Consider the following 27,453-nt stretch of genomic DNA (forward strand, 5'->3'; position numbering starts at 1 on the left):
GGTAATGCTGTTGTTTTATTTAATTGCATATTGCTCTTTTTGGTCGCCAAGTAAATGGAAGAAATTAAAATTCTGAACCGCGAATATTGTAAGAAACAGAAACTCAACTGAACTTGCAGCCAAATTTTTTGAAATCCTTTCTGTAATGTGGATCTAAAGTTGTTTATTTTCCCCCCAGAATTTTCTCAATTGAGTTGGTCATCCATGTCTCTTTTTATTTCTTAGTACGTACATTTAAACTAATGAAATACGTACTATTGAGAAGAAACAGAGAGTTTCACAAACAATTTTAAAGTTTTTCTTTTTCTTTTTCAAAATGATTGTGCCATATTCTGTGCGTTCAGCTTCAGACTATTTGTTTCACCAAATATTACATCACATTCATTGTGCTTAGTTCCATGGAACATCTACAAAGAAACTTCTACTTTTTTTCTTTTTAATACTATGCTTCCACTTTTTTTTCAGAATAATGTAACTAAATACCCCATCGAGTTAAAATATCAGTTAGGTTCTTTTTGATAGCTGAAATTTGTTACAACTTTTCAATGTGCTATGATCATGAGGAGGCTATTAGGTTACAGTATCTGTTTCGTCTATTTATGTTTTGCATTTGCCAATTCTTGATCTGTCAGGCTCCTGCTGTGGCAGTACATTAGGATAATGATTGTCTACTGGTTGGTGATACCTCATTTTGATGGTGCTGTTTATGTCTATAAACACCTCATCTGTCCATGCCTCACCATGGACCCCCAAATTGTTATCAAATGGTTCAACAAGCGGAGGAATGAGTCGTCGTGTATCAGAGAAAGCTTTCTTGCTGAGCTCGAGAGATATGTACAGGAGAATGGACCTGAAGCTCTGGAAAGAATTGTTGCTTGCAAGGTAAGTAAGTCAAATTTTGTTGTGAAGAAAATGTTTTATGTTAGATGCAATATCGCTGTGAAGTAAATGTAAGTTCTAGAATATGCCTGCGTGAAGTGGTGCATTCATGAATTCTTACTTCAATGCTTTGAACTGTGGGAAAGCACAAATTCAGTTTTGGTTGTTAAATGAATCATTGTAATACTTTCTGATATGATACCTTGCTCCACCTTTCGCTTAGTTTGAGAGAGCAAGGTCAAATTTTGATGTAATAAAAGAGTTGAAAATAGTTTCATCCATAGAGAATGTGTACGAAATAGTTGGATGTTTGATAGTTTCATCCCTGATTAGATTCATACTAATTTCTTGGTACTTTCTATACATTTTAGCGGTTAGTAGTTCTTGTTTGACTTAGATGACAGTGTACAATAATCTCAAAGGGTAAGTGTAGTGAATGAAGTTCTCATCATGACAATATTTTAGAGCCTAATTCATACAGTCAAAATCCGGAGAGCGTAATGTTACACCGAAAGATATCAAAGCAGTGCAGGTAATAGTGAAAACAAAAGAAACAGAAGCTGACCAAGTAGAGGTTTTGCATATACTAAAAAACTTCTCAGAACATTTTGCATTGTCGACGCATTTTGACATTCATAAAGAGTTGAAATGTACTAGTTGTAATTCATTTATGAAAAAGGTACAGAACTATCTTCACTAGTGGTTCCATTGACTTTACTGTTCAACTCTTTGGTGGCGAGCAGGTGGCCTTCTCATTTTTCCATCTAATTTTATACTTATAGTCCCTTCTGTTATCCAATTTCATCATACAAAAATTGATAGGTTTAAATTTTTTATTTTTGACATCTTGTACATGCTCATTTCTATTCTCGCAACATAATTTATGCTTCGTCTCACACGAGTGTGTAAACAATACAACAACAATTGCTCTTTTGAACCTTGTTTTCATTGCATTTGTAGGTTATCCAGACAAAGCATAATCTGACTGGGACTGGAAACAGCAAATTTGCCGCTATGGAGATTAAAGAAAAAGCCATTGAGGTTGTAGCAGATAGAAATATTATGAAGACTCCACCTTTGAATGAAGTCCAGAAGGGGTGGACTTTTAACTCCGACCTAGACAGTAAAAACCTCAAGAATGCAATTGAGGCACCGAAAGCAAGGAACCAGGCTGAGCCTAGGCTCACTCAGATTGGAAACGGTGCAGTTGCAGCGGTGGAGGCTAGTGTAAACCCTATTGAGATTGCAACAGGTAGAGAGCTTATTGAGTCTACCCAAAATGTCCGGAAAGAGTGGACTGGTGCTCTTGAGGTAACAATTCCAAGTGAAAGAACTTTGAATTCCAACCTAATAAGGATACACAAGGCATCACATGAGGCACTGAATGCAAAGAGGCAGGCATATGTCCCCAAAATGGCCCTAGCTAAATCTGATAAGCATGAGGAGCCAGGAAAAAGTATACCGAGCATTGCATCAAAACCCAAGGTTATTATCAATCGAGAGGTGCAAGCAGAGGAGCCAGAAAACAGTATACCAAGCAGTGGATCAAAACCCAAGTGGATAATCAATCGAAAGGTTCAAGCTGAGGAGCCAGAAAACAGTATACCCAGCAGTGGAGTAAAACCCAAGGTTATTATCAATCGAAAGGTGCAAGCAGGGGAGCCAGAACAAAGTACACCGAGCAGTGGATCAAAACACAAGATTATTATCAATCGAAAGGTGCAAGTAGAGGAGCCAGAAAACAGTATACAGAGCAGTGGATTAAAACCCAAGGTTATTATAATTCGAAAGGCACAAGCAGAGGAGCCAGAAAACAGTATACCAAGCAGTGGATCAAGACCCAAGATTATTATCAATCGAAAGGTGCAAGCAGAGGAGCCAGAAAACAGTATACCGAGCGGTGGATCAAGACCCAAGATTATTATCAATCGAAAGGTGCAAGCAGAGGAGCCTGAAAACAATATACAGAGCAGTGGATTAAAACCTAAGGTTATTATAATTCGAAAGGCACAAGCAGAGGAGCCAGAAAACAGTATACCGAGCAGTGGATCAAGACCCAAGTGGATTATCAAACGAAAGGTGCACGCAGATGAGCCAGAAAGCAGTATACCGAGCAGTGGATCAAGACCCAAGATTTTTATCAATCGAAAGGTGCATGCAGATGAGCCAGAAAACACTGTACCGGGCAGTGGATCAAAACCCAAGGTGATTATCAATCGAAAGGTGCAAGCAGCTGAGGAGCCATCAGAGGGTATATCCAGCAATGCACTGAAAAGGAAACTTATAATAACTCTCAAGGGAAAGGTGCAAGGCCAGCAACAGAACCCAAATGAAGCTCCAAGGATGAAGGATCATCGTGTGGTGCAAAATTTGTAATGTGCACTTCCCTGGTGAGATTGACTTGGCATTCTCAGTGGAAGGAAGCATTAGGAAAATATGCTAGAACACCACAAGGCAAATAGTGGTCTAAGGATGAATGGTCCTCCTCTGTGGTGCAAGATTTGTGATGTAGGCTGCTGTACTGAGTTTGACATGGTATCGCATCGTAATGGAAGGAGGCACTTGCATCGTTTATCGAACGGAATGTAGGGGTTGTGGACAAATAATGTTTGACTGCTTGCTTTCGTGCTCGTGTATTTTCAAATTGTTTTCTCATTTGTAGGAAACTTAGAGATGACCCTGCATGCCTTTAGAGGTAGTTGGATTTTACCACTGTTTTGTCAAGTAGTGAAAATTCGAATTAACTGAACGTGTGGCCCCATGTTTTTGAGTGCTGAAAGGTATTAAATATCAATTTCGATGGATATGGAGAAAATATCGATAGTGGTAAAAATTAGACAGAGAATGGAAATTATTAGAAAAATATGGAAATTTTGAGTAAAACTTTGAGACATTTTTACTTAACCCACACCCTTTGATTGCAGTAAAGTTCACATATTTAAATGTTATTACATCTTTGTGTTGGATGGTTTGTTAGGCCTTCTTGTTGTAAAAAATAAATAAAAGGAACCCTTTTATTCTCTACCCCTTTTTTGTTTTTGTTTTTTTCTTGCCAATGTTGTTTAGCTGTATTTTGACTTCCCAAAGAGCTGAGTGGGGTTTTTTTTTTTTTTTTTTTCCTGCATCATGCCTCTGCTTTTCTGAAAAATTTATGCCTTGTTTGGCAATGGTTTAGTACTAGCCTCAATCTGGTCATAATGCAATATACCAAAACCATTTGTTGTGGTCAAAATTCAAACAAAATCATTCTCTTAAAGTCACTTGGCACAGCTTTGTCCTCCGATCTCCACAATGAGTCCAGTCTTTCCACAACCCTACAAGATTTTCCTCTTTCATGTTAAGTGCTTGTGGTTGGCAGAGCCTTCATAACTCACTGCCACTGTACTTCACTTTGGATGAGATGACACAACTAAATGCAGAATAAAACAAAGCTCAGATACGATCCTTTGCCATCTCCTCTGCATCAATAGAAAAGCAGAATAAATTTAGATAGACATACCAAATTCTGGTTTTGCAGAATAAATTTAGATGAAAATTTAAAGGTCCAACACATAACTGGATGTGAGTTTTCTAAGGCTTAAGGGCGAAAATCCAAATTGTGCCCCCCTTATCACAAAATAATTTCACCTATGACATTCAAATAGGAACTCAAAAAAACCCTGGAAATTGGACTGAATTGTAGTCTTTATAATGAAATATTGATATCAATATTTGTTAAATGCATCTTACATCTCCAAGCTCACATTGGCAGAGAAATAAAGCATATGCTGCATTTACTGTCCTGCAATTCTGATAATAGGCTAAAATATAGATCATGTTTGTCCTTCTACGATTACTCTTCATTTCCTATATATAAAACTTTGCCTGAATTTTTGTTCTTTTCAATTGGTGTCATAAGAGTAGTCACCGAAAAAAAGAAGACCGAAAAAGCATTGTAACTCAAAAATGAAAGAGGCAACGCGCATGAAATAGCTACTTGACAAGCTTTTGTTTTGTGCAGAGGGTGCCAAGGAGCATCTATCAGATCACAAACACCTTAAGCTCCCAAGTGGTTCAGAAGATGTAATGGTGAGGTTTGGTTTGAAAAGGGTTGGCCAGAGTTCATTGAGTTTTACCCTCTCAAAAAAGGAAACTGTTTTGCCGGTATGAAGATGTAATGTTAAAAGCTGCCTGCAACGAGTTCGTCTCAAGCCACCCATTCTTCAAAGTTACTTTGGGGTCATCCCTTAGAATGGTAAGGGTCATTGACAACAAATAATTATACAACTTCATTTGGTTCAAACATTAACTTATAAATACTCCATGCAGGACTTTATTCAATACTAATATGATCTATGTTATGCAGCATTTTCCAGTTAGTTTTCGGAAGCATTTCACTACAATGAACCAAATCATGAGGCTTTGTCACTACGCTACACACGCTACAACCCACACCACACAATCAAATTCAAATTCACAAAACGTATGAGCAAAATTGCACAAATTACCTCACTCCATAGAAACTTTGGCCCCAACTTCCTTCATCTTAGCGACAATTGAATCCGCCTCCTCCTTCGTAACCCCCTTCTTCAACAGGGTAGGCGCCTTCTCCACCAAGTCCTTGGCCTCCTTCAGCCCCAAACTGGTAAACGTCCTCACCTCCTTAATCACTTTGATCTTGGCTGCAGCATCAAAAGAATCGAGCTTTACATCAAAAGCCGTCTTCTCCACCTTTTCCTCGCCTTTAGCCGCCGCCGGACCACCCTTGCCGGCCCCTTTCAAGCCGCCAAATCCCATCCCTGGCATCATCATCGCCATCACCGGCATCTCCTTTATGCCCAATTTCTCCCTCAGAACCTCCGTGAGGTCCGAGACTTCAAGCAAAGTCAGGCCCGAGATCTCATCCGCGATCGCCGACACCGTCTCAGACGGAGGTGGCCTTTGCTCCGGTGCACCAGTGGTGTAATTGCACACGAAATGCGAACAAATCTGGGGCTTTGATTGGAGAGAGGATAGAAGATTAGGGCTTTGGGGGTTTAAGGTTTTGTGAATACGAGAAAAATGTGGGGAAATGAACCGTAAATATCTCATTTTGTTGGGGCTAGGGGTGTGATTTCAGGGAATTGAGGATGTTATCTGGGCATTCTGGTCGTGATTAGGTTAACATAAGCTTGGTGCATCCATGGCTTCTGAAGCTCAGAAGAGAGTGACTGGTATGGCGCGAGAGGTTGCAGGCATAAACCCTACACAGGGACGGAGGCTTAAGTTGGGCTCCACCACGGTCTGTGAAACTCAGACAAAAATTGATAATGGGTCCAAATCCATTTCTTGGGCCTCGAACCTCCCTTAGCCCAAACGTTTTTGGGAAATTCTATTTACAATACACCCAACAAGTTAGTCAGAGCACCCAACACCTAATTTTTAAGATCATAGCATGTTCACATATTAGACTGCATGGTTATTGAGGAAATTTGGAAAACTAACTTTTTAGTAGCACACTAAAGACTTTAGTTTCTTTCTTTATTTATTTAACGATTTAAAGATATAGTCACTTAAGGTTATGCACGAGCTCTTTCGAGAACGCTCGAACGATGCTCAAACTCCTTTGCATGTCATACGCATTATTGGTTTTTCGGTGATGCATTGTAGTCTTATGGCATGTATTGATTAGAGAAGATTACTTTAGGTTCAACGAAAGCAACAACCCTGCTATTATTACTCATACGCTATAGACTATAGTCCTTGCCTTAAAAGAAGCAGCACAAACAACACCTTACATAGCTAAGTATGTTTTAACGTTACCACCAATAATGGAGCATCTCAAGGTTAAAAGGATTTTGTAATTAGAAAAGTTCCTATGATTGTCTTTCAGTCATGCTAATGAGAACTTCACTTTTTTTATGATTAAAGGATCATGGAATGTTGATAGAGCCTTGAACACTGATTTGAGCCCATAACTCGTTGTTGTTTCGAAGAAAACACTGAAATGAGTCAAAATAACGTGGCAATTTGAGATAATACTAAAAGTAACTTTAGCTTTGTGATTAGCATTGTTATTCCTATTATTATTCAATAAGTTTTGAGGTTTCTCTCATTATTGCATTACGTTACAATAAATAAATAAACGAAGATTTAGTTTGTTGATGATGTTAACTAAAATCAAAACTTTTAAAGATTGTTGAAGAAGAAAAAAAAAATTGTACAATTTCCATGGAAACACATCAAGCACTAATTGCATCACTGCATGTCCACAATATAATGGCCACATCAAGCTTTTCAATCAGAATTTATTTTGGAGCAGAAAAACACACACTACTACATGAACTTTTTGGATGGTGATGGAAACTGTTCACTTTAATAAAAAAAATTTGCATTTTTGCTTTATCAATTTCCTTGGTGTTCAATGTGTTTAATTCCTTAGCCAAATAAAAAAAAAATTAACAATCTAGCCACAGCATGTGAAAGCTTTGGGATAGAAACAATCTTAAACTCTTGTAAATCTTGGTATGCACAAAGAAATCAAAGCAAAATTTGTGTCTCTTCCAGCTTTCAGAGTTGCAAAGTCTGTTATACAAGAATGGTAACCCTAAAGAGGAAGACAGAAAAAGAAGGGTATCTCAAAACTCAAAGAGGCAAAGAGCATTTAAGCAAAGTCTGGTTCGCCTTTTGCATGCTGACATATTATTGGATGGTCAGGCTCAGGCCTTGCTAGCTAAAAAGCACATCTTGGTGAAAATTTCTCAAAAAGGCAAAAGCATGCTGGCATATGTTAGGTGCTCTAGCTAGCTTAGCACATTTTGGTGAAAACTTTCTGCTTTCTGCTTAAAAAAAAGCCTCTCTTCATCAGTTTTGTGGGCTTGAATCTGCAAATCCTGAACGTAGCCTTCATATTCATATGGCTACAGCTGTATTCTGACTCCCCAAAAAGCTGTTTGGATGATAAACAAACATTTAAATCTCTCTACCTATATAGGAAAATCTTCAATACTCCCCATCCCAGTTTAAATCTCTCCCTACACTCTTTTCAGCTTTAATGTCAAGTGCTTGTGGTTGGCAGAGCCTTCATAAACTTGACAACTTCCTGCCCCTGAACTCAATTTAATTAGCTGAGATGGCACAACAACTCAGCATAAAAATGAAGTGAAGCCATAGCTGCCTCCTACATTGGCTTTATCTTGAAGCAGACACATCTTAAAGTTTTCAAGTGCTACCTACAATGGCGCCTTCACCTCACCAGAAAATTGATCATCAAGGTCCGAAGTTTCGTGCTACAACTCCCCATTTTTTTAACAAGATCGTAGACAAAAGACTTGTAAGCAAGCCCAACTCTCTCTTCAACTAAATACGTACATGCTCTGCATTACAAAATACTTGAATGCTATGTTCTTGGTTGCTGACTAGTCACTACTTAGATCTGGTGTTTTACTCTTATCCAATCTTAGAAAAAATAGTTTTTTTTCTTTCTCTTTCTTCCTTCCTACTCTCCTCACCTTCCCCTATACATACACTGCTCATCATAGTAATTTTATGGGCCACCAAGAAATTACAACTCTTATTTTTGCTTAGTTTGACAGATAGTAAGTGTTCATGTTTCTTCTGTCCAAAATCAGAACTCATTTTTGCTCATTGTTTGAATAATATATATATATATATATATATATATATATATATATATATTCTTTTTCGAATTTAAATTGGTGCCTCATTAAGTTTTCGAATTTAAATCGGTGCCTCTATATTTGTTAATTGCATATCCAAGCTCACATTGGCAGAGAAATAAAGCATATGCTGCATTTACTATCCTGCAATTTTGTTCTTTTCAACTGGTGTTATATAAGACAGAAAAAGCGTTGTAACTCAGAACTGAAGGAGGCAAAGCGCATGAAATAGCTGCTTGACAAGCTTTTGTTTTGTGCAGAGGGTGCCAAAGACATTTCTGGACAAATATGCTGAGCATCTATCAGAGCAAATACACCTTAAACTCCCATGTGGTTCAGAATGGAAAATCAAACTCAGAAGATGTAATGGTGAGGTTTGGTTTGGAAAGGGTTGGCCGGAGTTCTCTGAGTTTTACTCTCTCAAAAAAGGCAACTCCTTACTTTTCCGGTATGAGGGGAACTCAAAATTCCACGTTTTGATATTTGATGAAAGCGGCACAGAGATGGATTATCCCATAGCTATAACCCTGATTGAAGAAACTGATGAAGAAGATGATGTTAAGTCTGTTGAAAGTTTGGAGTATTTTCCAACCTTCCCAAAAACAAAGCACAAAACTGGTCCTTTGCTATCTCCTCTGCCTCAAGAGAAAAGCAGAACAAATCCTCGTTCTTCATCAAAGCCATCATCTTCATCTTCATCTAAAAGGGTTAATGTTGAAGCTGCCAATGAGTTCGTCTCAAGCCACCCATTCTTCAAAGTCACTTTGGGGTCACACCTTGGGATGGTAATGGTCATTGACAACAAATAATTATACAACTTCGGTTGGTCATTCAATACTAATATTATCTATGTTATGCAGAATGTTCCAGCTAGTTTTCGGAAGAATTTCACTACAATGGAGACCCAAATCGTGAGGCTTTGGGTCGGAGATAGATCGTGGCCTGTGAAACTGAATTTTCATCGTTACAACGGTCAATTAAGTGCTGGCTGGAGAGCATTTTCAAAGGAAAATTCGTTGAAAAAAGGAGATGTTTGCATCTTTGAGCTTATCGACACGAACAACGTTGCACTGGTGGTAAACATTTTTAGATGCTGATTATTCGGGGGTGCTTAGGGTTGATTTAAAGTGGCAGATTAGTACTGTTGGGGTATTTGTTAGAACTGTTGTTGCGAGGGATACCGTAAAAGATGATTTTCCAATGTAGCTGTCTTTTTAATTTCCTTTAAAAGTATTTTAAGTATAACATGTACCGTTAGCGAGAAATTATCAGAAAATAGTCTTCATCGAAATTTTATTAATCTAGTAATTTTCTCCTCTTCTGAAAGCATGAAAGTTTCTACTACACTACCGGAAAATCAAGATGATTGAACCTCATGAAATAGATGATAAAAAAATTTGTCAATTAAATAAAGAGAAAAACTACAAAGTTCATTTGAACAAACCTTGCCTCAATATGGTAATGTGGCTAATGAATCACATAAAGAAAGTTGTTTTCCACCATGCTATGTCTTTCACATGTAGTTTGCTTTCATTCTTTTTGTCTGTCATTTCCTTTTTCTCTCTTTGTTTCCCTCATGCATCTCTTCATTTGGCTCCCCCTATATATTCTTTATTTTAGTGCCTAGCCAAAAGCAGCCTCAAGAAGTTAAAGCTTAAACCAAGACAAATTTACTCACTTGTTCAAATAAAATGAAATACAAGAATTTCAACTAGGCCAGTATATAAAATGAAGATCATACTCGTGAAATACATAATTTAAGGACAATAAATCAACACTTTTAAACTATTATTAATGTGCGATCTATCGAGTTATCATGAAGAATTATAGCAACGGGCATGGTATGTGCCAACCTTTCATCCAATAAATGTATATCCCTGTGCCAAAAGTCGAGATTTGTTGTATGCATTAGCTCTAGAATCAGTATAGTTATTTGAGTAGCATATATTATTAAAGAAACTATAACTGATTTAATAAAGGCTTATTTATTGTAATGCCCCTTGAAACTTTGGTCCAATCTCATTTTGCCCCCCGAAAGTTAAAATGACCCACTTAACCCCTTTGACCTTGGTTTTGTGTTCCACTTTATCCCATGTTGTTATCTTCATTCATAACTCTGTCAATTTTGATGACGTGGCAGGGCTATTTTCATATTTTTACCACAAATGATGATGTGTCATGCACATGGCCCACTTTTTTAGCTGAAGTGAAATAATATATTAATAAAAATTAAAATAATGTAATTACTTTTTAATTAAAAAAAATAATGGAAAATTTAATTTAAAAAAATATCTTCTTCTTCATCTCTCTCAGTTTCTATGCGCCCTCTCCTTCCCTTAACTTCACCATCAGACCACAACCACCACCCAACCCAACGCCACCCAAAGCAATCACCAGTCAAAACCCTAAACCTCACCGCCACCTCCTCACCTATCAAATCAACCACCTTTTACAACCACACCTCCACCACCACAACTACCTCATCTCCTTCTCCCCAACCCTCGCCAAGATCAATGGCCTCTCCAGCTACGACTTTGTCGTCGTCGACATGGGAGCACGACCATGGCGTCGTGTCCCAAGCGCTCCCAGCCTCCACACCTTGGCAACCGCTCAAACCCCCGCCATTCTTTCCTTGCTCGAGACCTCTGCAGCTTGGGCCAAGAAATCCCTAAATTTGGGCCTACAAGTAGAATTATACAAAATTCAAAGATCCATTCCACAAGTGGAAGTTGCAGACAATCTACGTAGCATCAGATTTTGTTAGCCGGTTTGCTTTTCCTCATCATTGAACATTTTCTTCAAAACTCAAAATAAACCCCAACAGAAAACAAAAACAGGGCAATGCTTCAGAAAATTAGCAGAGTAATTTTGTCCACATTTATTTGGGTGTGTAGTATAAGAGAATGTTGTTTGTAGCATCATATGCATTGCCCTACATGATTGAGTTAATGGGTTTTCTAAATTAGGCTCAATTGTGTGATTTTTGGTGTTTATTATTGTTATAATATGTTGATTTTTCTTTTGTTTACTGTTTTTGGGTTGTTAAACCAAAACTGGAGGCTGAGCAAGTTGGGGAGCTTGTGTCTGTAACATTCACATGGACGATTGATAAATTCTCTAGGTTGAAATCCCATAAGCATTACTCAGAGGGTTTTTCTGTTGGTGATTTTCAATGATATGTCTTTGCGGGGTTGAAGATGGGTGCACTATACTGTGGTGCAGGTGGGTGATTTTCCGGTGGGGTTGGAGTGGTGGTGGTGAGCGTAGCTTTGTGTTGGGTGGTGGTTGTGGTATGATGGTGAAGTTAGAGGAAGAAGGGGAGAGGTCGAGAGAGAGACGAAGAACAAGAGATTTTTTAATTAAACAACAAATACATTATTTAATTATATTATTTTAATTTTTATTAATATGTTATTTCACTTCAGAAAAAAAGTGAGTCATGTATATGACACATCATCATTGTGATAAAAATACAAAAATAGCCCTGCCACGTCATCAAAATTGACGGAGTTATGAATGGTGATAACAGCAAGAGGCAAAGTGGAACACAAAACCATGGTCAAGGCGGTTAAGTGGGCCATTTTAACTTTCGAATGGCAAAATAAGATTTGACCAAAGTTTCAGGGAGCATTACAGTAAATAAGCCTTTAATAAATGAATAACTTAATCTTTAAGACAAACTTATGACGTCTACATTATGCGAGAAAAATGACCTTGAGAGTTGAGTGACAGCAACAGGCACAATAATCGTGCATATAAAATGACAAACACTTTAAAATGCACAGTGGGTGTAGCCTCTCCCTCCCTTAAACTTTTTTTGAAAAAAAATTTGAAAAAAAAAAAAAAAAACCTGGACAGTGGGAGACACCTATCCCTTTCGAGAAGTTCGCGTTGAGGCTACATTGATGATGTTGCTCCGTAGATTCTTCCATTTCTAAGCTTGTTTATGTTTTTTTAGTAAACACTGTTTGTTTCGATATTTTCTTTTGGACTCAATTTACGAATATCCTTCCAGTTGTAGTGAAAGTTTACCTTTTAAGGTTTCATCGTAAACTTGACCCCGCTGTACGGACAAGACTTGCTTCTTCACAAGGTCTTCTCCAAGACTTTAAAATTCCAATTTCAAAGCAGAGGACGACGACAAGGAAAACATACAAAGAAGCTCAAGCTCAAGATGGGGTTTGTGGGTCTCGTTCAATTTTCCCTTCAATGCTTTGATGTCCTTGCATGGTATGCTTCTCTCTAAGAGAACGAAAATCTTGGCACGGTTGAGTTGAGGAAATGTTTCTCATACTACAAAATAATTTTTCATCATTTCATGTTGTTTGTGATTTCTTTTTTTGCAGGCCTCTACTTTCTCTGGTGTATCCTCTGTGAGCCTATCTTCCCCCACCCACATTTTTATTTTGTTTTGAAGAAACTCTGTTTTCATCCTTGTAGAATCCACTTTAGCATCTTTTACTTTGCTCTTGTGTATAATTTTGATTCTGGGTATTTTATTTTCTTTACCAAATGAGAGTAATTTTTCGTTATTACAATTTATGATGATGATGATTTTGATAATAATTTTATTTTTTTATTGATGTTGATACAATGATGATGATTTCCTTAATGTTTATTTTATTTTTTTGACAGATGTTGTACCATTAGGGCGATTGAGGCCAATTCTGTTTCAGATTCTCAGAAGATGAATACTTATTGGGTTGTCTTCTCATTGATTCTGCAATTTGAACATGCATTTATGAAGCTCCTAAAATGGTAATTCTGTTGTTTATTTTATGGGATTTGCTTTTTCTGGTTTCCAAATAAATGAATAGAAAAGAATACAAAAGTTGAAACCTTGCATATTTTAGGCAACAGAAGCTTTAACAGAACTTTCAGCCAAGTTATTAGGAAAGCCTTTCTGGAATGTGAGTTTGAGTGAGGTGGTGTGTTTCCCCCCAAATTTTGCTAACTTAATTTGGTTGTCCATAATATTTGTTTCTTAGTACATACATGGGAAAGAAACGGAGATGTCGAAATAAAATTAATTTGGTTGTCCTTGTGTTAGAATCACAAGGAGAACAGAAATTTTCAAAATGTGGCTGTTGTTCTCAATAGCTATGGAATTTTCAGATGTGAATTTGTGAGGCTATCAATTCATTGTGGTTTATTGAGACAAAACAGAGTCTCATAAAGAATTTTGAAGTTACTTTTTAAGACGGTTGTGATATATTGTGCATGTTTTCAGATATGTGGTAGCTTTCTGGTAATACATTCACAATTATATGGAGTCACATTTGGTCGTAAAAACACATGTTAAAAACTAACAAATATGAAAACATGCCTAAATCATAGGTTATTTGAAGTTGTTCTCGTTGCTTTTTTCGAATTCAATTTAAACATATGAAATGGATGTAGTTTATTCGTTCAGCTTCAGACTTTTTGTTCCAGAAAATGCCACATACCACATCTATGTACATAGTTCCACAGAATTTTTACACAGAAACTTTTGGTTTTTCTTCTTTTTAAGACTATGCTTTCATTTGTTTTTAAAAAATGAAAACGAAATCTATCGAGTTACCGAGTTAGATATCAGTAGGTCCTTTGGGGCATAGTGCTGACATTTCTTTCAACTTTTCATTGTTTAATGATCATGAGGAGCTATAAAATTTGTTTCATCTATTTATGTTCCCTGTTTTTCCATTTCTGTACCTGTCAGGCTCCCACTGTGGCCATTCTTTAGGCTAATCATTGTCTTCTGGTTGGTGGTGGTGCATTTTATGTCTATAAACACCTTATCTGTCCATGCCTCTCCACGGACCTCCAAATTGTTGTCAACTGGTTCAACAAGCGGAAGAAATCCTCGTTTAACACAGACAATGTTTTTACCGAGGTGGAGAGATGTGCACATGTGAAAGGACCTGAGGCTCCAGAAAAAGTTGTTGCTTCCAAAGTAAGTATGTTGAATTTGGTGAAGAAAATATCTTATTATGCTACTTGTGTGCACTTGTATAAATGCTTTTAACTGTGGAAAACACATTCTATGGAATCGTTGTCAGAGATGGACTAATAATCCTTTTTTGCTTCAGTCTGAGAGAACAAAGTCAAATCCCGATGCGAAAGAGTTCAAAGCAGTTTCATCTCTGGAAAATAAAGAGGTACACTGTGTGAGATCCCTGATGCAACTCATACAATTTTCATAACACTTTTCTATACACTCCAGTTGTTTGTAGTTGATGTCTTTTGTTCGATGAAATCCTAGAACTGTGATCGTAGCAATAACCCCTGAATTTTGGCATCTTGTACATGCTCATTTCTATTCTCGCAACATAATTTATGCTTTGTCTCACACTAGTGTGTAAACAATACAACAACAATTGTTCTTTTTGAACCTTGTTTTCATTGCATTTGTAGGTTATCCAGGCAAAGCATAATCTGACTGGGACTGGAAACAGCAAATTTGCCGCTATGGAGATTAAAGAAAAAGCCATTGAGGTTGTAGCAGACAGAAATATTATGAACACTCCACCTTTGAATGAAGTCCAGAAGGGGTGGACTTTTAACTCCGACCTAGACAGTAGAAACCTCAAGAATGCAATTGAGGCACCGAAAGCAAGGAACCAGGCTGAGCCTAGGCTCACTCAGATTGGAAACGGTGCACTTGCGGCGGTGGAGGCTAGTGTAAACCCTGTTGAGATTGCAACAGGTAGAGAGTGTTGTGTGGATTTCAGCTGCACCAAAATGAGTTCAACTGCATCCTCAACTTGTGATACTCGCAAGTGCACGAGCCGTTGGTAGTTTAGCGTATGTAAGTGCGAGGTCGATTCCACAGGGATTGGTGATTGAATGATCCAATTTAGTTTCCCTACACAAAACAGAAATGAAAAAGAAAGGAAATAAATAAAACAAGGAAGAAAGAAATAACTAACTCAAGCAGATAAGTTCCCAAGTTCAATTAGATTAACGGATTGATTCTAGCTAAAGTATGATTAAGCCATGGTGTTTGGTCATAACCTTGTGTTCCTAATTCCCTAATTTGATCATTTGTTGTCTAACCTAAAATTAAGCATTAGGAACCCATTAAGCATAGAAGAACAATTTAAACAACCAAGCATGTATCTAATCCCTGTTGTCGAATGTCCATACATACTCTTCCTATTCATAGTTCAATTCGAATTAAAGCATGGTGTCTATTCTTAATTCAAACCAAGATAGCTAACATGCAAGCCTAAATGGTGATCAATCATTCAAACTAGCATATTAACTTATAAGCATAATGAATAAGAACAAAAATCATAATTGAAACTTGGAAACTAATCAAACTTGAAACTAAAGAAAAGAATTTACATAACAATGAAAATTAAGTAGAACTTGGAAAAACTTAAGGAGAATTTCAGCACAAAGATCTCATTATAACAATTGAAAACTAGAAAGAGAAACTAAGAGAATTTGAGGGAGAGAAGGGAAGGGAGCTCTAGAGAAGTGTTTGAGAGCTCCCCCCCTTGGGGTGTGTTTACAAGCTTGGGAAACCTCACTATATATAGGCCTAAGGAAGCTGAAAATCTGAATTAAGTATGGCTAATGCATACAACACTTGTTTTATAAAATCTGAAATGGTTGATGCACTTCACTAATGCATACAACACTTGCATTATAAAATCTGAAATGGTTGATGCACTTCACTAATAAATCCCACCAGCAGCCCTAGCTCATCTTCATGTCGCCATGAAAGGTATGGATAATACAAAGTCCAAGGAACTCAAAATGTAAGAACATAAAATAATTGTTTACAAGACTTCGAATCATCACGATTAGATTTTTTTTCTTTTACATGATCAAAACTCCTTATACCTTCATTTACATTGATTCAAACTCCTTTCCAAACACCAAATTATTTTGAAGGCCCAAAAATGAAACCCAAAAACAAAATTTCATTCAACTACCATTTAATCATAACTTTTTTCTTTTCTTTTCTTTCACCAATTGTGTGATTTTCTTTTTTTTCTTTTTTTCTTCTATGTAATATCCCTTCCCAAACTTAGCATGAAAAACACATCCGAATTAGAGCTCATGAGTTCCTTAGAAAGGTAAATATTTGTTTTTCGGGCTAAGGCGAGGAAATATAATTGGTAAAATGAAAGAAAAGGTTTACATGTAGGCTCAAAATGGTTAACAATGGAAAATCATGCTTAAGCATGCATAAGGTTAGCTTGAAAGGCACAAACGATCCAAAGAAGGCCTTAATATCATTTCTTTAAATGTCATGAAATCAAATTGCATAAGAATGAATGACTTTTAAGTGTTCAACCAAATCAATGAATAATGAGATCAAACAACAACTTTGATGACAAGAAAATAAGAGTATGTGTATAACACTCATGAAATGAAGCACAAGGCTCAAAAGCTCACATTATATGGTTATATAAGTCTAATTTATGCTTGATACAATTCTTTGGGTCATGCAAATCCTTTAATTGGAAAATTATGAAACAAATGGCAAGTGCAAAGAAGGTTTCGAACATACCATGCTAGAACGATGCCAAATTAATTAATTAATGAATTATTTTTTTATTTTTTATTTTACAAGAAGAATTTACAAGGAACAAAAAATAAATAAATAAATAAATAAATAAAATTCAATTTTCATTTAAGTCATGCAAACATTTATCACAATCTCATCAAATGTGTTCGGAAAGTGACTCAAAACAAAACAAGACTCAAAATATATAAATAAAAAAAAAAAAAAAAAAGCGCAAGAAATATATATATATTTTTTTAATAAGAGAAACTAAATTTACTTGGTAAACTCCAATACCCCCAAATCTAGATATGAACATTGTCCTCAATGTTTAAAAATTAGGAACAAGCAATGTCATAACAAGAAATGAAAGGTACTAAAGTAAATATAAAATCACAAAACACACAAGAATTGAAATAAAATAATTACAAAATAAAAATTACAAACAAACAAAAAAAATAAAAATAAATAAAAAAAACGAAACAGTAAAACACTCGAAACAGAAAACAAACAGTCTTACACAAACCAAAACCCAAACGATTGAAAGCCCAACCCAAAAGAAGTTAACACACTTTGAAACCTAACAACGGTGAAAACCCGAAGCCCACAATGAAGTCCGAAGCCCACATGTTATTAATTTATTTATTTTTATTTATTTATTTTAATTTAATGAAACGTGAATTGGGAGTGCGAAGGCGGGTATTTACGAAACAGAAAAAGTGTGGTCCTTGATGCCTTGGTTCCTGGGAAGTCACGGGGAAAATAGGTGAGGGACGTGTCGGCGTGCAGAGGCCGCTTTCACATCCCCCAAGCTAGAATTATTAGACTCGTAGGAAGGCGCGACGACTTTTTCACTTGAAGGTGGTGAAAGGTGAAAATGCAATTAAGGGGGTTGGGAAACGGGTGCGGCGACATATAGAGATAAGCCGTAAGGGCCGCACAGAACTCAGAACCGCAATGGCTAGGGTTAGCAAAAACTAAGTCTATAAAAGGTAAAAAAAAGAAAGGGTAAAAAACACAAACTCAGAAACACACAAAAGAGAAAAGAAAGAAGATAAGAAGTGAGAAATCAAATGGCCTCTTCCTACCCCTTTTCGTTGGATCTCAACCTAGCTCCACCGACTCAAACACGAGGCCAAGCAGCGGCACCAGTATGGATGCCCTACTTTGCTTCCGCACGGGGGCCTGTGACAGTAACTGACTCAATACTCCTGGACAACGATGTTGCCATTGGAGTGGGCAGAAATCTGGTGACTCCTAAAGATATACGTGTTCTGGGGACAAGGGATGACAACCGGGTCGTGAGCGATGCCCTGGCACTGAGCGTGCAGAGTACGGCAACAGTCGCAAGTTTGGGTCATCGCCTACTTGCGAAGTCCCATGAGGTAGAGGTGCTGAAAGGTCAGTTGGCGGCGGAGCGAAGTATGGTTGAGGAGTGTCAGACTGCTATAAAAAGCTTGAAAAGGGAGAGGTCAAGGATAGTGGAGGTGAATCGACACCAGCTAGAAGTATTGCGGGACGAGAATAGAAACCTATCAAAGATGGTAGAGTTGTACTCTCGCGACATGCGAAAACAGCTGGAAGACCTAGACCGACCGGGTAAACGCAAGCAAGCAGATCGTGAGAGTAGTTACGCTCAAGCTAAGATTGCGATCTTTGGGAGCTCAAGTGGTGAGCCCCAAGAGGCTGTGCATGAAGCCCAGGAAGAGGACAGCCAGAGGGCCAAACTCAAAGCTCCAATGGTCGAGACACCGAGCACTGTGAAGAAATGACTTCTACTGCATTATTGATGTTTTTATTTTAATTTATTTTATTTTTTTGGTTGTTTTTGTCTTTATTTTGTTTTGGAAATAAAAGAGTAAATTTGCAGAAGGAAAAAGAAAACGGAAAAGAAAGCACACTTTCCAAACTTAAATCAAACGAAGACGACAAACGGAAATGGAAGCACAGTTCCCTAACTAAAATAAAATAAAGATGACAGCCGAAAGGAAAAAGCAAAAACACAAAGCTCTAGAAAATGAAAGTAACGGGCAAAAACATAAAACACCAGAAAACACGGAAAAAAGAAAAGTAAAGTGAAAGTAAAGGTGCTCCCCCTTGAAGCGATTAGGTCGAGCATGCCCGGGAAATCCGAAATGGTGTTGGCTCTCTCTCTCATCAGCGTATGTCTATTTAAACCACACCTCTGCAAACGGATGATACCCAGCATTTCTTCCTGCAAACTCAAGGAAAAACATCAAAAAATTCAGAAGCAAAACAAATGGCATCCTCATGCACTCACCTTGATGATCTCAACCTTGAGCTCTCACTTGCACCACCGAATGCCCAGACAAGGGCTCCTCCAACTCCTGTCTTCCCAAACTCCACATATCATCACGGCACGGCCTCAAACTTTGCTGAGATAATACCAAACTTTTCTGAGGCAATGCCGAACAGAGCAGCGCTGCTGGGAGGCATGATTGGCAGCAAGCTCACACCGACAGATCATCTGCATGTGGCACAGAGGTCTGACAAGGCAGCGGTGGAGGAGTCCCACAATTTAACTGTGCTCCACGCGGTCTCCGCTACCAATTTGGGCATGCGCCTACTAGCGAGGACAAGGGAGTGTGCCGCGATGAGCGAGGAAATAGCTTCCTTGAAGGCTATGGTGGCGGACTTGCAGAAGCGGCTCTACTGTGCCAATCAACACGTGGAAGCACTGCAGAGGAAAAATGAGGACCATGTCGAGCTGCTGCAGATTCTGCAAGTAAGAGAAAATAGAGGCAAGCCATGATGATGATGAAGATGAAGATGAAGAAGAAGAAGAAGAAGAAGAAGAAGAAGTTTTTTTTTTGTTTTTTTTTTGTTTTTTTTTGTTTTGTTTTTTTTTGTTTTTGTTTTTGTTTTTGTTTTGTTTTTAATGCAGCGTTTGAAATAAAAATGTGTTTTAACACTCAGAAATAAACTAACTAACCATACCACGTAAATAAATAAATAAACTAACTTAACAAAACAAAAACAAAGACTATACAGAAAAGAAAACAAAGAAAATAAATAAATAAATAAAACTTAATTTAAAAACACACGAATATACAAGCAACTCACGGATGACCAGTTAAGGGCCTCAGAAAACACAGCCAGGGGATCCGGGAAGGTTGGAGGGGTCACAATGGTCCCGCTTAAAACCCAAACTTCTTAGACACCGAAGGTGTCGCCTAAAGAACTCCTAGACACTGTATTAACGGAAGTGCTCACTGGGGTTACCATAAGTCGGCTCATATGAAAAATAATTTTTTTTTTTTTTAAATTTTTTTAAAAATATATTCTCGTAAGAAAAAGAAACAAAAACAAATTAAGATAACATGAAACAACAAACCATAAACGAAAATGAACTAAGTACTCTAAACAAACTCAAACAAACGATATAAATTATTGTACTAAAAGAAACAAACCAAGAAACCAAAGAAAAAAACAACCAGCACTTTCTATCACCTATTTATCACCATTTGGACAGATTCGTTTCTATGTTTTTCAGCTTCGACCTATGTTCAGTTTTTAGGCTATAACTTTCCAACCGTAAGTCCAAATTTTACGTTCTTTATATGGTTGGATTCAACATAGAAAAACAAAGAACTCAACGCGGACCAAAAGGCAAAAACAACTACGAAAATAAACAGAATTCAAAGAAGAGAAAGGATTGAAATGCTCCCCCTTGAAGCGATTAGGTCGAGCATGGATGCACTTGGAGGTCACGACTTCTCCCACTACTCCACACTTCCTATCTTTGAAGTTGCCATCTCTCTCCATTTTTATTGAGCTATTTACATTGCTAAAACAAACACATACAAAAACTTGAAACGGAATTAAAGGATTACGAAATATAAAAAAAAACTAAAAATAAAAGGGAAAAATCAACACAAGTCCAATTCCATGCTTCAAAGCAACAAGCACCAATGGATTGTGTAAGCTGGGACTTAAACCCAGTTCTCCTGCTTGTTGGGCAATTGTCCTTTTCTGTTGGACTACAAACACAACTTGTCCATTAACGTCATTAACTTTAAAACAAGAAATTGTCTAGTTAAGAAAAAAAAATAAAGTAGGAAAGTCAAATAGAATCAAACAATGTTACCGATCCCCGGCAACGGCGCCAAAAACTTGTTGTGTGGATTTCAGCTGCACCAAAATGGGTTCAACTGCATCCTCAACTTGTGATACTCGCAAGTGCACGAGCCGTTGGTAGTTTAGCGTATGTAAGTGCGAGGTCGATTCCACAGGGATTGGTGATTGAATGATCCAATTTAGTTTCCCTACACAAAACAGAAATGAAAAAGAAAGGAAATAAATAAAACAAGGAAGAAAGAAATAACTAACTCAAGCAGATAAGTTCCCAAGTTCAATTAGATTAACGGATTGATTCTAGCTAAAGTATGATTAAGCCATGGTGTTTGGTCATAACCTTGTGTTCCTAATTCCCTAATTTGATCATTTGTTGTCTAACCTAAAATTAAGCATTAGGAACCCATTAAGCATAGAAGAACAATTTAAACAACCAAGCATGTATCTAATCCCTGTTGTCGAATGTCCATACATACTCTTCCTATTCATAGTTCAATTCGAATTAAAGCATGGTGTCTACTCTTAATTCAAACCAAGATAGCTAACATGCAAGCCTAAATGGTGATCAATCATTCAAACTAGCATATTAACTTATAAGCATAATGAATAAGAACAAAAATCATAATTGAAACTTGGAAACTAATCAAACTTGAAACTAAAGAAAAGAATTTACATAACAATGAAAATTAAGTAGAACTTGGAAAAACTTAAGGAGAATTTCAGCACAAAGATCTCATTATAACAATTGAAAACTAGAAAGAGAAACTAAGAGAATTTGAGGGAGAGAAGGGAAGGGAGCTCTAGAGAAGTGTTTGAGAGCTCCCCCCCTTGGGGTGTGTTTACAAGCTTGGGAAACCTCACTATATATAGGCCTAAGGAAGCTGAAAATCTGAATTAAGTATGGCTAATGCATACAACACTTGTTTTATAAAATCTGAAATGGTTGATGCACTTCACTAATGCATACAACACTTGCATTATAAAATCTGAAATGGTTGATGCACTTCACTAATAAATCCCACCAGCAGCCCTAGCTCATCTTCATGTCGCCATGACCAAGCTTCCAACCATAAATAATAGCTCATCCTGAGGTCAGCATGACCAGCAACTTCAAGGGCTTACGAATTGGGCTTCCCTTAAGCAAATTAAGACTTTAAGCACTCAAACTTGAAGTTCAGAATGTCTTCTTTCCAGCCATATATCATTTGGGCCAATCCAAGGTCGGAGGAGGAAGTTAAGGCCAAAACAAATTGCTAACTCATTTTGCGCGCTGATAAAATCCATCCTGAGCATGGCTCTGTGTTTGCTAGGTAACAGACTCCACAATTATCCAATGGGGCTGAAGTTCGGATATGTTATAGTATACACCCATTGGAACAACTTTCATGAAGAATGTGGCCTCATCCGAGCTATGTAGGTTGCTGAAACAAAGCTTGCAATATGACCTACGAAACTGGGCTGGCAGGGGACTGTAGCCAAAATTGAGTTTGTCTTTAAGCTCTTCATCCATTCATCCAAATTAGGCCCTAACATGCATGGATTGCATCATTTACTATCCAAAGCCATCATTATTACCTAAATCTCAATGAACTGAAAGATAAACACAAAAAGGATTAAAAGCACAAGTTTAACTCAAAAATATAACCAAATCATAAGCTAGAAGGGTACAAAATGATATACAATTATGAACCGATCAGAGAGCTTATTGAGTCTTCCCAAAATGTCCCGAAAGAGTGGACTTGTGCTCTTGAGGTAACAATTCCAAGTGAAAGAACTTTGAATTCCAACCTAATAAGGATACACAAGGCATCACATGAGGCACTGAATGCAAAGAGGCAGGCATATGTCCCCAAAATGGCCCTAGCTAAATCTGATAAGCATGAGGAGCCAGGAAAAAGTATACCGAGCGTTGCATCAAAACCCAAGGTTATTATCAATCAAGAGGTGCAAGCAGAGGAGCTAGAAAACAGGATACCGAGCAGTGGATCAAAACCCATGTGGATAATCAATCCAAAGGTGCAAGCTGAGGAGCCCGAAAACAGTATACCCAGCAGTGGAGTAAAACCCAAGATTATTATCAATCGAAAGGTGCAAGCAGGGGAGCCAGAACAAAGCATACCTGAGGCTCTAGAAAAAGTTGTTGCTTCCAAAGTAAGTATGTTGAATTTGGTGAAGAAAATATCTTATTATGCTCCTTGTGTGCACTTGTATAAATGCTTTTAACTGTGGAAAACACATTCTCTGGAATCGTTGTCAGAGATGGACTAATAATACTTTTTTGCTTCAGTCTGAAAGAACAAAGTCAAATCCCGATGCGAAAGAGTTCAAAGCAGTTTCATCTCTTGAGAATAAAGAGGTACACTGTGTGAGATCCCTGATGCAACTCATACAATTTTCATAACACTTTTCTATACACTGCAGTGGTTTGTAGTTGATGTCTTTTGTTAGATGGAATCCTAGAACTGTGATTGTAGCAATAACCCCTGAATTTTGGCATCTTGTACATGCTCATTTCTATTCTCGCAACGTAATTTATGCTTTGTCTCACACTAGTGTGTAAACAATACAACAACAATTGTTCTTTTTGAACCTTGTTTTCATTGCATTTGTAGGTTATCCAGGCAAAGCATGATCTGACTGGGACTAGAAACAGAAAATTTGCCACTATGGAGATTAAAGAAAAAGCCATTGAGGTTGTAGCAGATAGAAATATTATGAAGACTCCACCTTTGAATGAAGTCCAGAAGGGGTGGACTTTTAACTCCGACCTAGACAGTAAAAACCTCAAGAATGCAATTGAGGCACCGAAAGCAAGGAACCAGGCTGAGCCTAGGCTCACTCAGATTGGAAACGGTGCACTTGCAGCGGTGGAGGCTAGTGTAAACCCTGTTGCGATTGCAACAGGTAGAGAGCTTATTGAGTCTTCCCAAAATGTCCCAAAAGAGTGGACCTGTGCTCTTGAGGTAACAATTCCAAGTGAAAGAACTTTGAATTCCAACCTAATAAGGATACACAAGGCATCACATGAGGCACTGAATGCAAAGAGGCAGGTATATGTCCCCAAAATGGCCCTAGCTAAATCTGATAAGCATGAGGAGCCAGGAAAAAGTATACCAAGCGTTGCATCAAAACCCAAGGTTATTATCAATCAAGCGGTACAATTTTCATAACACTTTTCGATACACTCCAGTGGTTTGTAGTTGATGTCTTTTGTTAGATGGAATCCTAGAACTGTGATCGTTACAATGACCCCTGAATTTTGGCTTTCTTTGATTACTTCTTATGACTGAGAATTTCATTTTGATTTTGAATTATGCTTGATTTAAAGAGAAAATATTGTGAAATGAAGTTTGCATTTGCAATATAATTTAGAGCCTAATTTATTAATTTGATGAGCTAACCTTTGACTCCCTTGGTCTTCTTCAGAGAGTCCAAATTAATCCAGAAAGCATAATGTTGCATAGAAGGATTTCAAATCAGTGCAGATGATTCTGAATATAAAAGGCCTAATGTTCCTCAGAAAATATATGCAAACATTTTCTCAAAATGCTTCCGTTGACTTTTTAAAACTCGTTGTGTTTGTCAAAACAAATTGGGAGGTTTTACTTTACTTTTTTTCTTTCTTTTTAACATTTTGTACATGCTCATTTCCGTTTTTGCAACAGATTTTCGTATGCATTTGCAGGTTAGTCAGGCAGAGCCTGATCTCACTGGAACTGAAAACAGCAGATTTCCCAGTATGGATATTAAAGAAAAGGCCATTGGGATTGCATCAGAGAGAGGAATTCTGAACATTCCACCTTCAGAGAAGGTTCAGGAGTGGACAAGTGCAGTCAGTCAGGTAACGACCCAAAGTGATACAACTTTTAACTCCTACTCGGACGGTAAAATACACGAGGCTGAAGCTAAGCACACTCAGATGGAAAACGGTACATTTGCGACCATGGAGACTCAAGAAAAAGTTGTTGAGGTTGTTACAAGTATTGAGTCTGCCCTACAAGTCCAGAAAGAGTGGACTTGTGCCCTCTGTCAGCTAACAACTCAAAGTGAAGCAACTTTGAACTCCCACCTCCAAGGCAGAAAACACAAGGCAGCATGTGAGGCACTGAAAGCAAAGAGCTGGCCGTTTGCGCCAAAAATTGCCCCGGGTTCAGCTGCAAAGGAATCTAATCAACCTAACAAGGAGCAAGGAAAGACGACAACGAGCAGTGCATCAAAACAAAAAGTTATTGTAGATGAAAAGGTGCAAAGCCAGAAAAATAGCATTCCAACTTCAAGGACAAAGACTTCTGATAAATCTAAAAAGGAGTGGAGGCCAACAACGAAACCGGAATGAGGTTCGAAGCAAGAAGGATTATTGTATGTGGTGCAAAATTTGTAATGTGCACTGCCCTGGTGAGATTGACTTGGCATCTCATCTCAGTGAAAGGAGACATGAGGAAAATGTGCTAGAACAACAACAGAAGGCAAATAGTGTTCCTGAATTTTAGTTGATGTCTTTTGTTAGATGAAATCCTAGAACTGTGATCGTAGCAACAACCCCTGAATTTTGGCATCTTGTACATGCTCATTTCTATTCTCGCAACATAATTTATGCTTCGTCTCACACGAGTGTGTAAACAACACAACAACAATTGTTCTTTTTGAACCTTGTTTTCATTGCATTTGTAGGTTATCCAGGCAAAGCATAATCTGACTGGGACTGGAAACAGCAAATGTGCCGCTATGGAGATTAAAGAAAAAGCCATTGAGGTTGTAGCAGATAGAAATATTATGAAGACTCCACCTTTGACTGAAGTCCAGAAGGGGTGGACTTTTAACTCCGACCTAGACAGTAAAAACCTCAAGAATGCAATTGAGGCACTGAAAGCAAGGAACCAGGCTGAGCCTAGGCTCACTCAGATTGGAAATGGTGCACTTGCAGCGGTGGAGGCTAGTGTAAAGCCTGTTGAGATTGCAACAGGTCGAGAGCTTATTGAGTCTTCCCAAAATGTCCCGGAAGAGTGGACTCGTGCTCTCGAGGTAACAATTCCAAGTGAAAGAACTTTGAATTCCAACCTAATAAGGATACACAAGGCATCACATGAGGCACTGAATGCAAAGAGGCAGGCATATGTCCCCAAAATGGCCCTAGCTAAATCTGATAAGCATGAAGAGCCAGGAAAAAGTATACCGAGCATTGCATCAAAACCCAAGGTTATTATCAATCGAGAGGTGCAAGCAAAGGAGCCAAAAAACAGTATACCAAGCAGTGGATCAAAACCCAAGTGGATAATCAATCGAAAGGTTCAAGCTGAGGAGCCAGAAAACAGTATACCCAGCAGTGGAGTAAAACCCAAGGTCATTATCAATCGAAAGGAGCAAGCAGGGGAGCCAGAACAAAGTATACCGAGCAGTGGATCAAAACCCAAGATTATTATCAATCGTAAGGTGCAAGCAGCGGAGCCAGAAAATAGTATACAGAGCAGCGGATTAAAACCCAAGGTTATTATAATTCGAAAGGTTCAAGCTGAGGAGCCAGAAAACAGTATACCCAGCAGTGGAGTAAAACCCAAGGTTATTATCAATCGAAAGGTGCAAGCAGGGGAGCTAGAACAAAGCATACCGAGCAGTGGATCAAAACCCAGGATTATTATCAATCGAAACGGGCAAGCAGAGGAGCCAGAAAACAGTATACAGAGCAGTGGATTAAAACCCAAGGTTATTATAATTCGAAAGGCACAAGTAGAGGAGCCCTAAACCCTATACCGATCAGTGGATCAAGACCCAAGTGGATTATCAAAAGAAAGGTGCACGCAGATGAGCCAGAAAGCAGTATACCAAGCAGTGGATCAAAACCCAAGTGCGTTATCGGTGGAAAGGTGCATGCAGATGAGCCAGAAAGCACAGTATCGGGCAGTGGATCTGTTGGAAAAACAACAATCAGTGACTATTTAAAATAATTATATATTAACAATATATATATGAATCAATGAAATAGATACAAACTGTAATACAGAATACAATAAACAATAACAAATGAAACTGACTTGGATTTGGATGGAGGTTTGCTGATTTGATGCAATGTCCTAAGGACAGTAATTTCACCCCTTCTCGTGCTTCAAGTTCTACAGGTCATTGCCTCCCAAGATTCAACTATCTATATTTTAAGTCCTAGCACTCGGACTTAGAATCTGGCGAATTTTGTTTGTTTTCCTCTCAGACAAGATGAAATGTGCTTGTAGAATGCTTTTTCTGTGTTTTAGGAATGAGGCTTTGTTCAATTTAAATAACCCTCTGAAATCTTATCAGAAGAGTCACAACTGTTAGAAAATAATTAATTAAACTAATTCGAATTAATAA

General features: G+C 37.9%; 5 protein-coding genes and 1 pseudogene across 7 annotated transcripts; 5 read left to right on the forward strand and 1 right to left on the reverse strand.

The window, feature by feature from the left end:
* Positions 1–504: 504 nt before the first annotated feature.
* Positions 505–3,721, forward strand: LOC148292382 (uncharacterized). Its single transcript, XM_088245994.1, has 2 exons — positions 505–882; positions 1,840–3,721. The coding sequence occupies exons 1-2, from the start codon at positions 661–663 to the stop codon at positions 3,253–3,255; spliced, it is 1,638 nt and encodes a 545-aa protein (XP_088102120.1). The 5' UTR covers positions 505–660; the 3' UTR covers positions 3,256–3,721.
* Positions 3,722–4,057: 336 nt separating this feature from the next.
* Positions 4,058–6,122, reverse strand: LOC110759107 (uncharacterized; annotated as a pseudogene). The gene is made up of 2 exons (XR_015826135.1): positions 5,367–6,122; positions 4,058–4,337 (listed from the first exon to the last, which is right to left on the reverse strand). The product of XR_015826135.1 is annotated as an uncharacterized LOC110759107 (transcript).
* A 1,585-nt stretch (positions 6,123–7,707) lies between these two features.
* LOC110759106 (B3 domain-containing transcription factor VRN1-like) lies at positions 7,708–9,772 on the forward strand. The gene is made up of 3 exons (XM_021961137.2): positions 7,708–8,170; positions 8,777–9,301; positions 9,377–9,772. Exons 1-3 carry the CDS (start codon positions 8,075–8,077, stop codon positions 9,611–9,613), a joined length of 858 nt encoding a protein of 285 aa, XP_021816829.2. The 5' UTR covers positions 7,708–8,074; the 3' UTR covers positions 9,614–9,772.
* A 4,134-nt stretch (positions 9,773–13,906) lies between these two features.
* LOC148292383 (uncharacterized) lies at positions 13,907–15,451 on the forward strand. The gene is made up of 4 exons (XM_088245800.1): positions 13,907–13,972; positions 14,242–14,451; positions 14,588–14,656; positions 14,913–15,451. The coding sequence occupies exons 1-4, from the start codon at positions 13,907–13,909 to the stop codon at positions 15,294–15,296; spliced, it is 729 nt and encodes a 242-aa protein (XP_088101926.1). The 3' UTR covers positions 15,297–15,451.
* Positions 15,452–22,812: 7,361 nt separating this feature from the next.
* On the forward strand, positions 22,813–25,447 carry LOC110759105 (uncharacterized). Of its 2 annotated transcripts, none has more exons than XM_088246016.1 (4): positions 22,813–23,262; positions 23,399–23,467; positions 23,724–24,266; positions 24,797–25,447. In XM_088246016.1, exons 1-4 carry the CDS (start codon positions 22,966–22,968, stop codon positions 25,445–25,447), a joined length of 1,560 nt encoding a protein of 519 aa, XP_088102142.1. In that variant the 5' UTR covers positions 22,813–22,965. The 2 variants fall into 2 exon arrangements, with proteins under 2 accessions (XP_088102142.1, XP_088102144.1); XM_088246018.1 differs by having other exon boundaries at positions 23,724–24,248.
* A 44-nt stretch (positions 25,448–25,491) lies between these two features.
* On the forward strand, positions 25,492–27,230 carry LOC148292384 (uncharacterized). Its single transcript, XM_088245801.1, has 2 exons — positions 25,492–25,506; positions 25,783–27,230. Exons 1-2 carry the CDS (start codon positions 25,492–25,494, stop codon positions 26,848–26,850), a joined length of 1,083 nt encoding a protein of 360 aa, XP_088101927.1. The 3' UTR covers positions 26,851–27,230.
* The last annotated feature ends 223 nt before the right edge of the window (positions 27,231–27,453 follow it).

Source organism: Prunus avium, chromosome 8, assembly GCF_965620075.1.
Source record: "Prunus avium chromosome 8, drPruAviu1.hap1.1, whole genome shotgun sequence".
Classification (NCBI taxonomy): Eukaryota; Viridiplantae; Streptophyta; class Magnoliopsida; order Rosales; family Rosaceae; genus Prunus; species Prunus avium.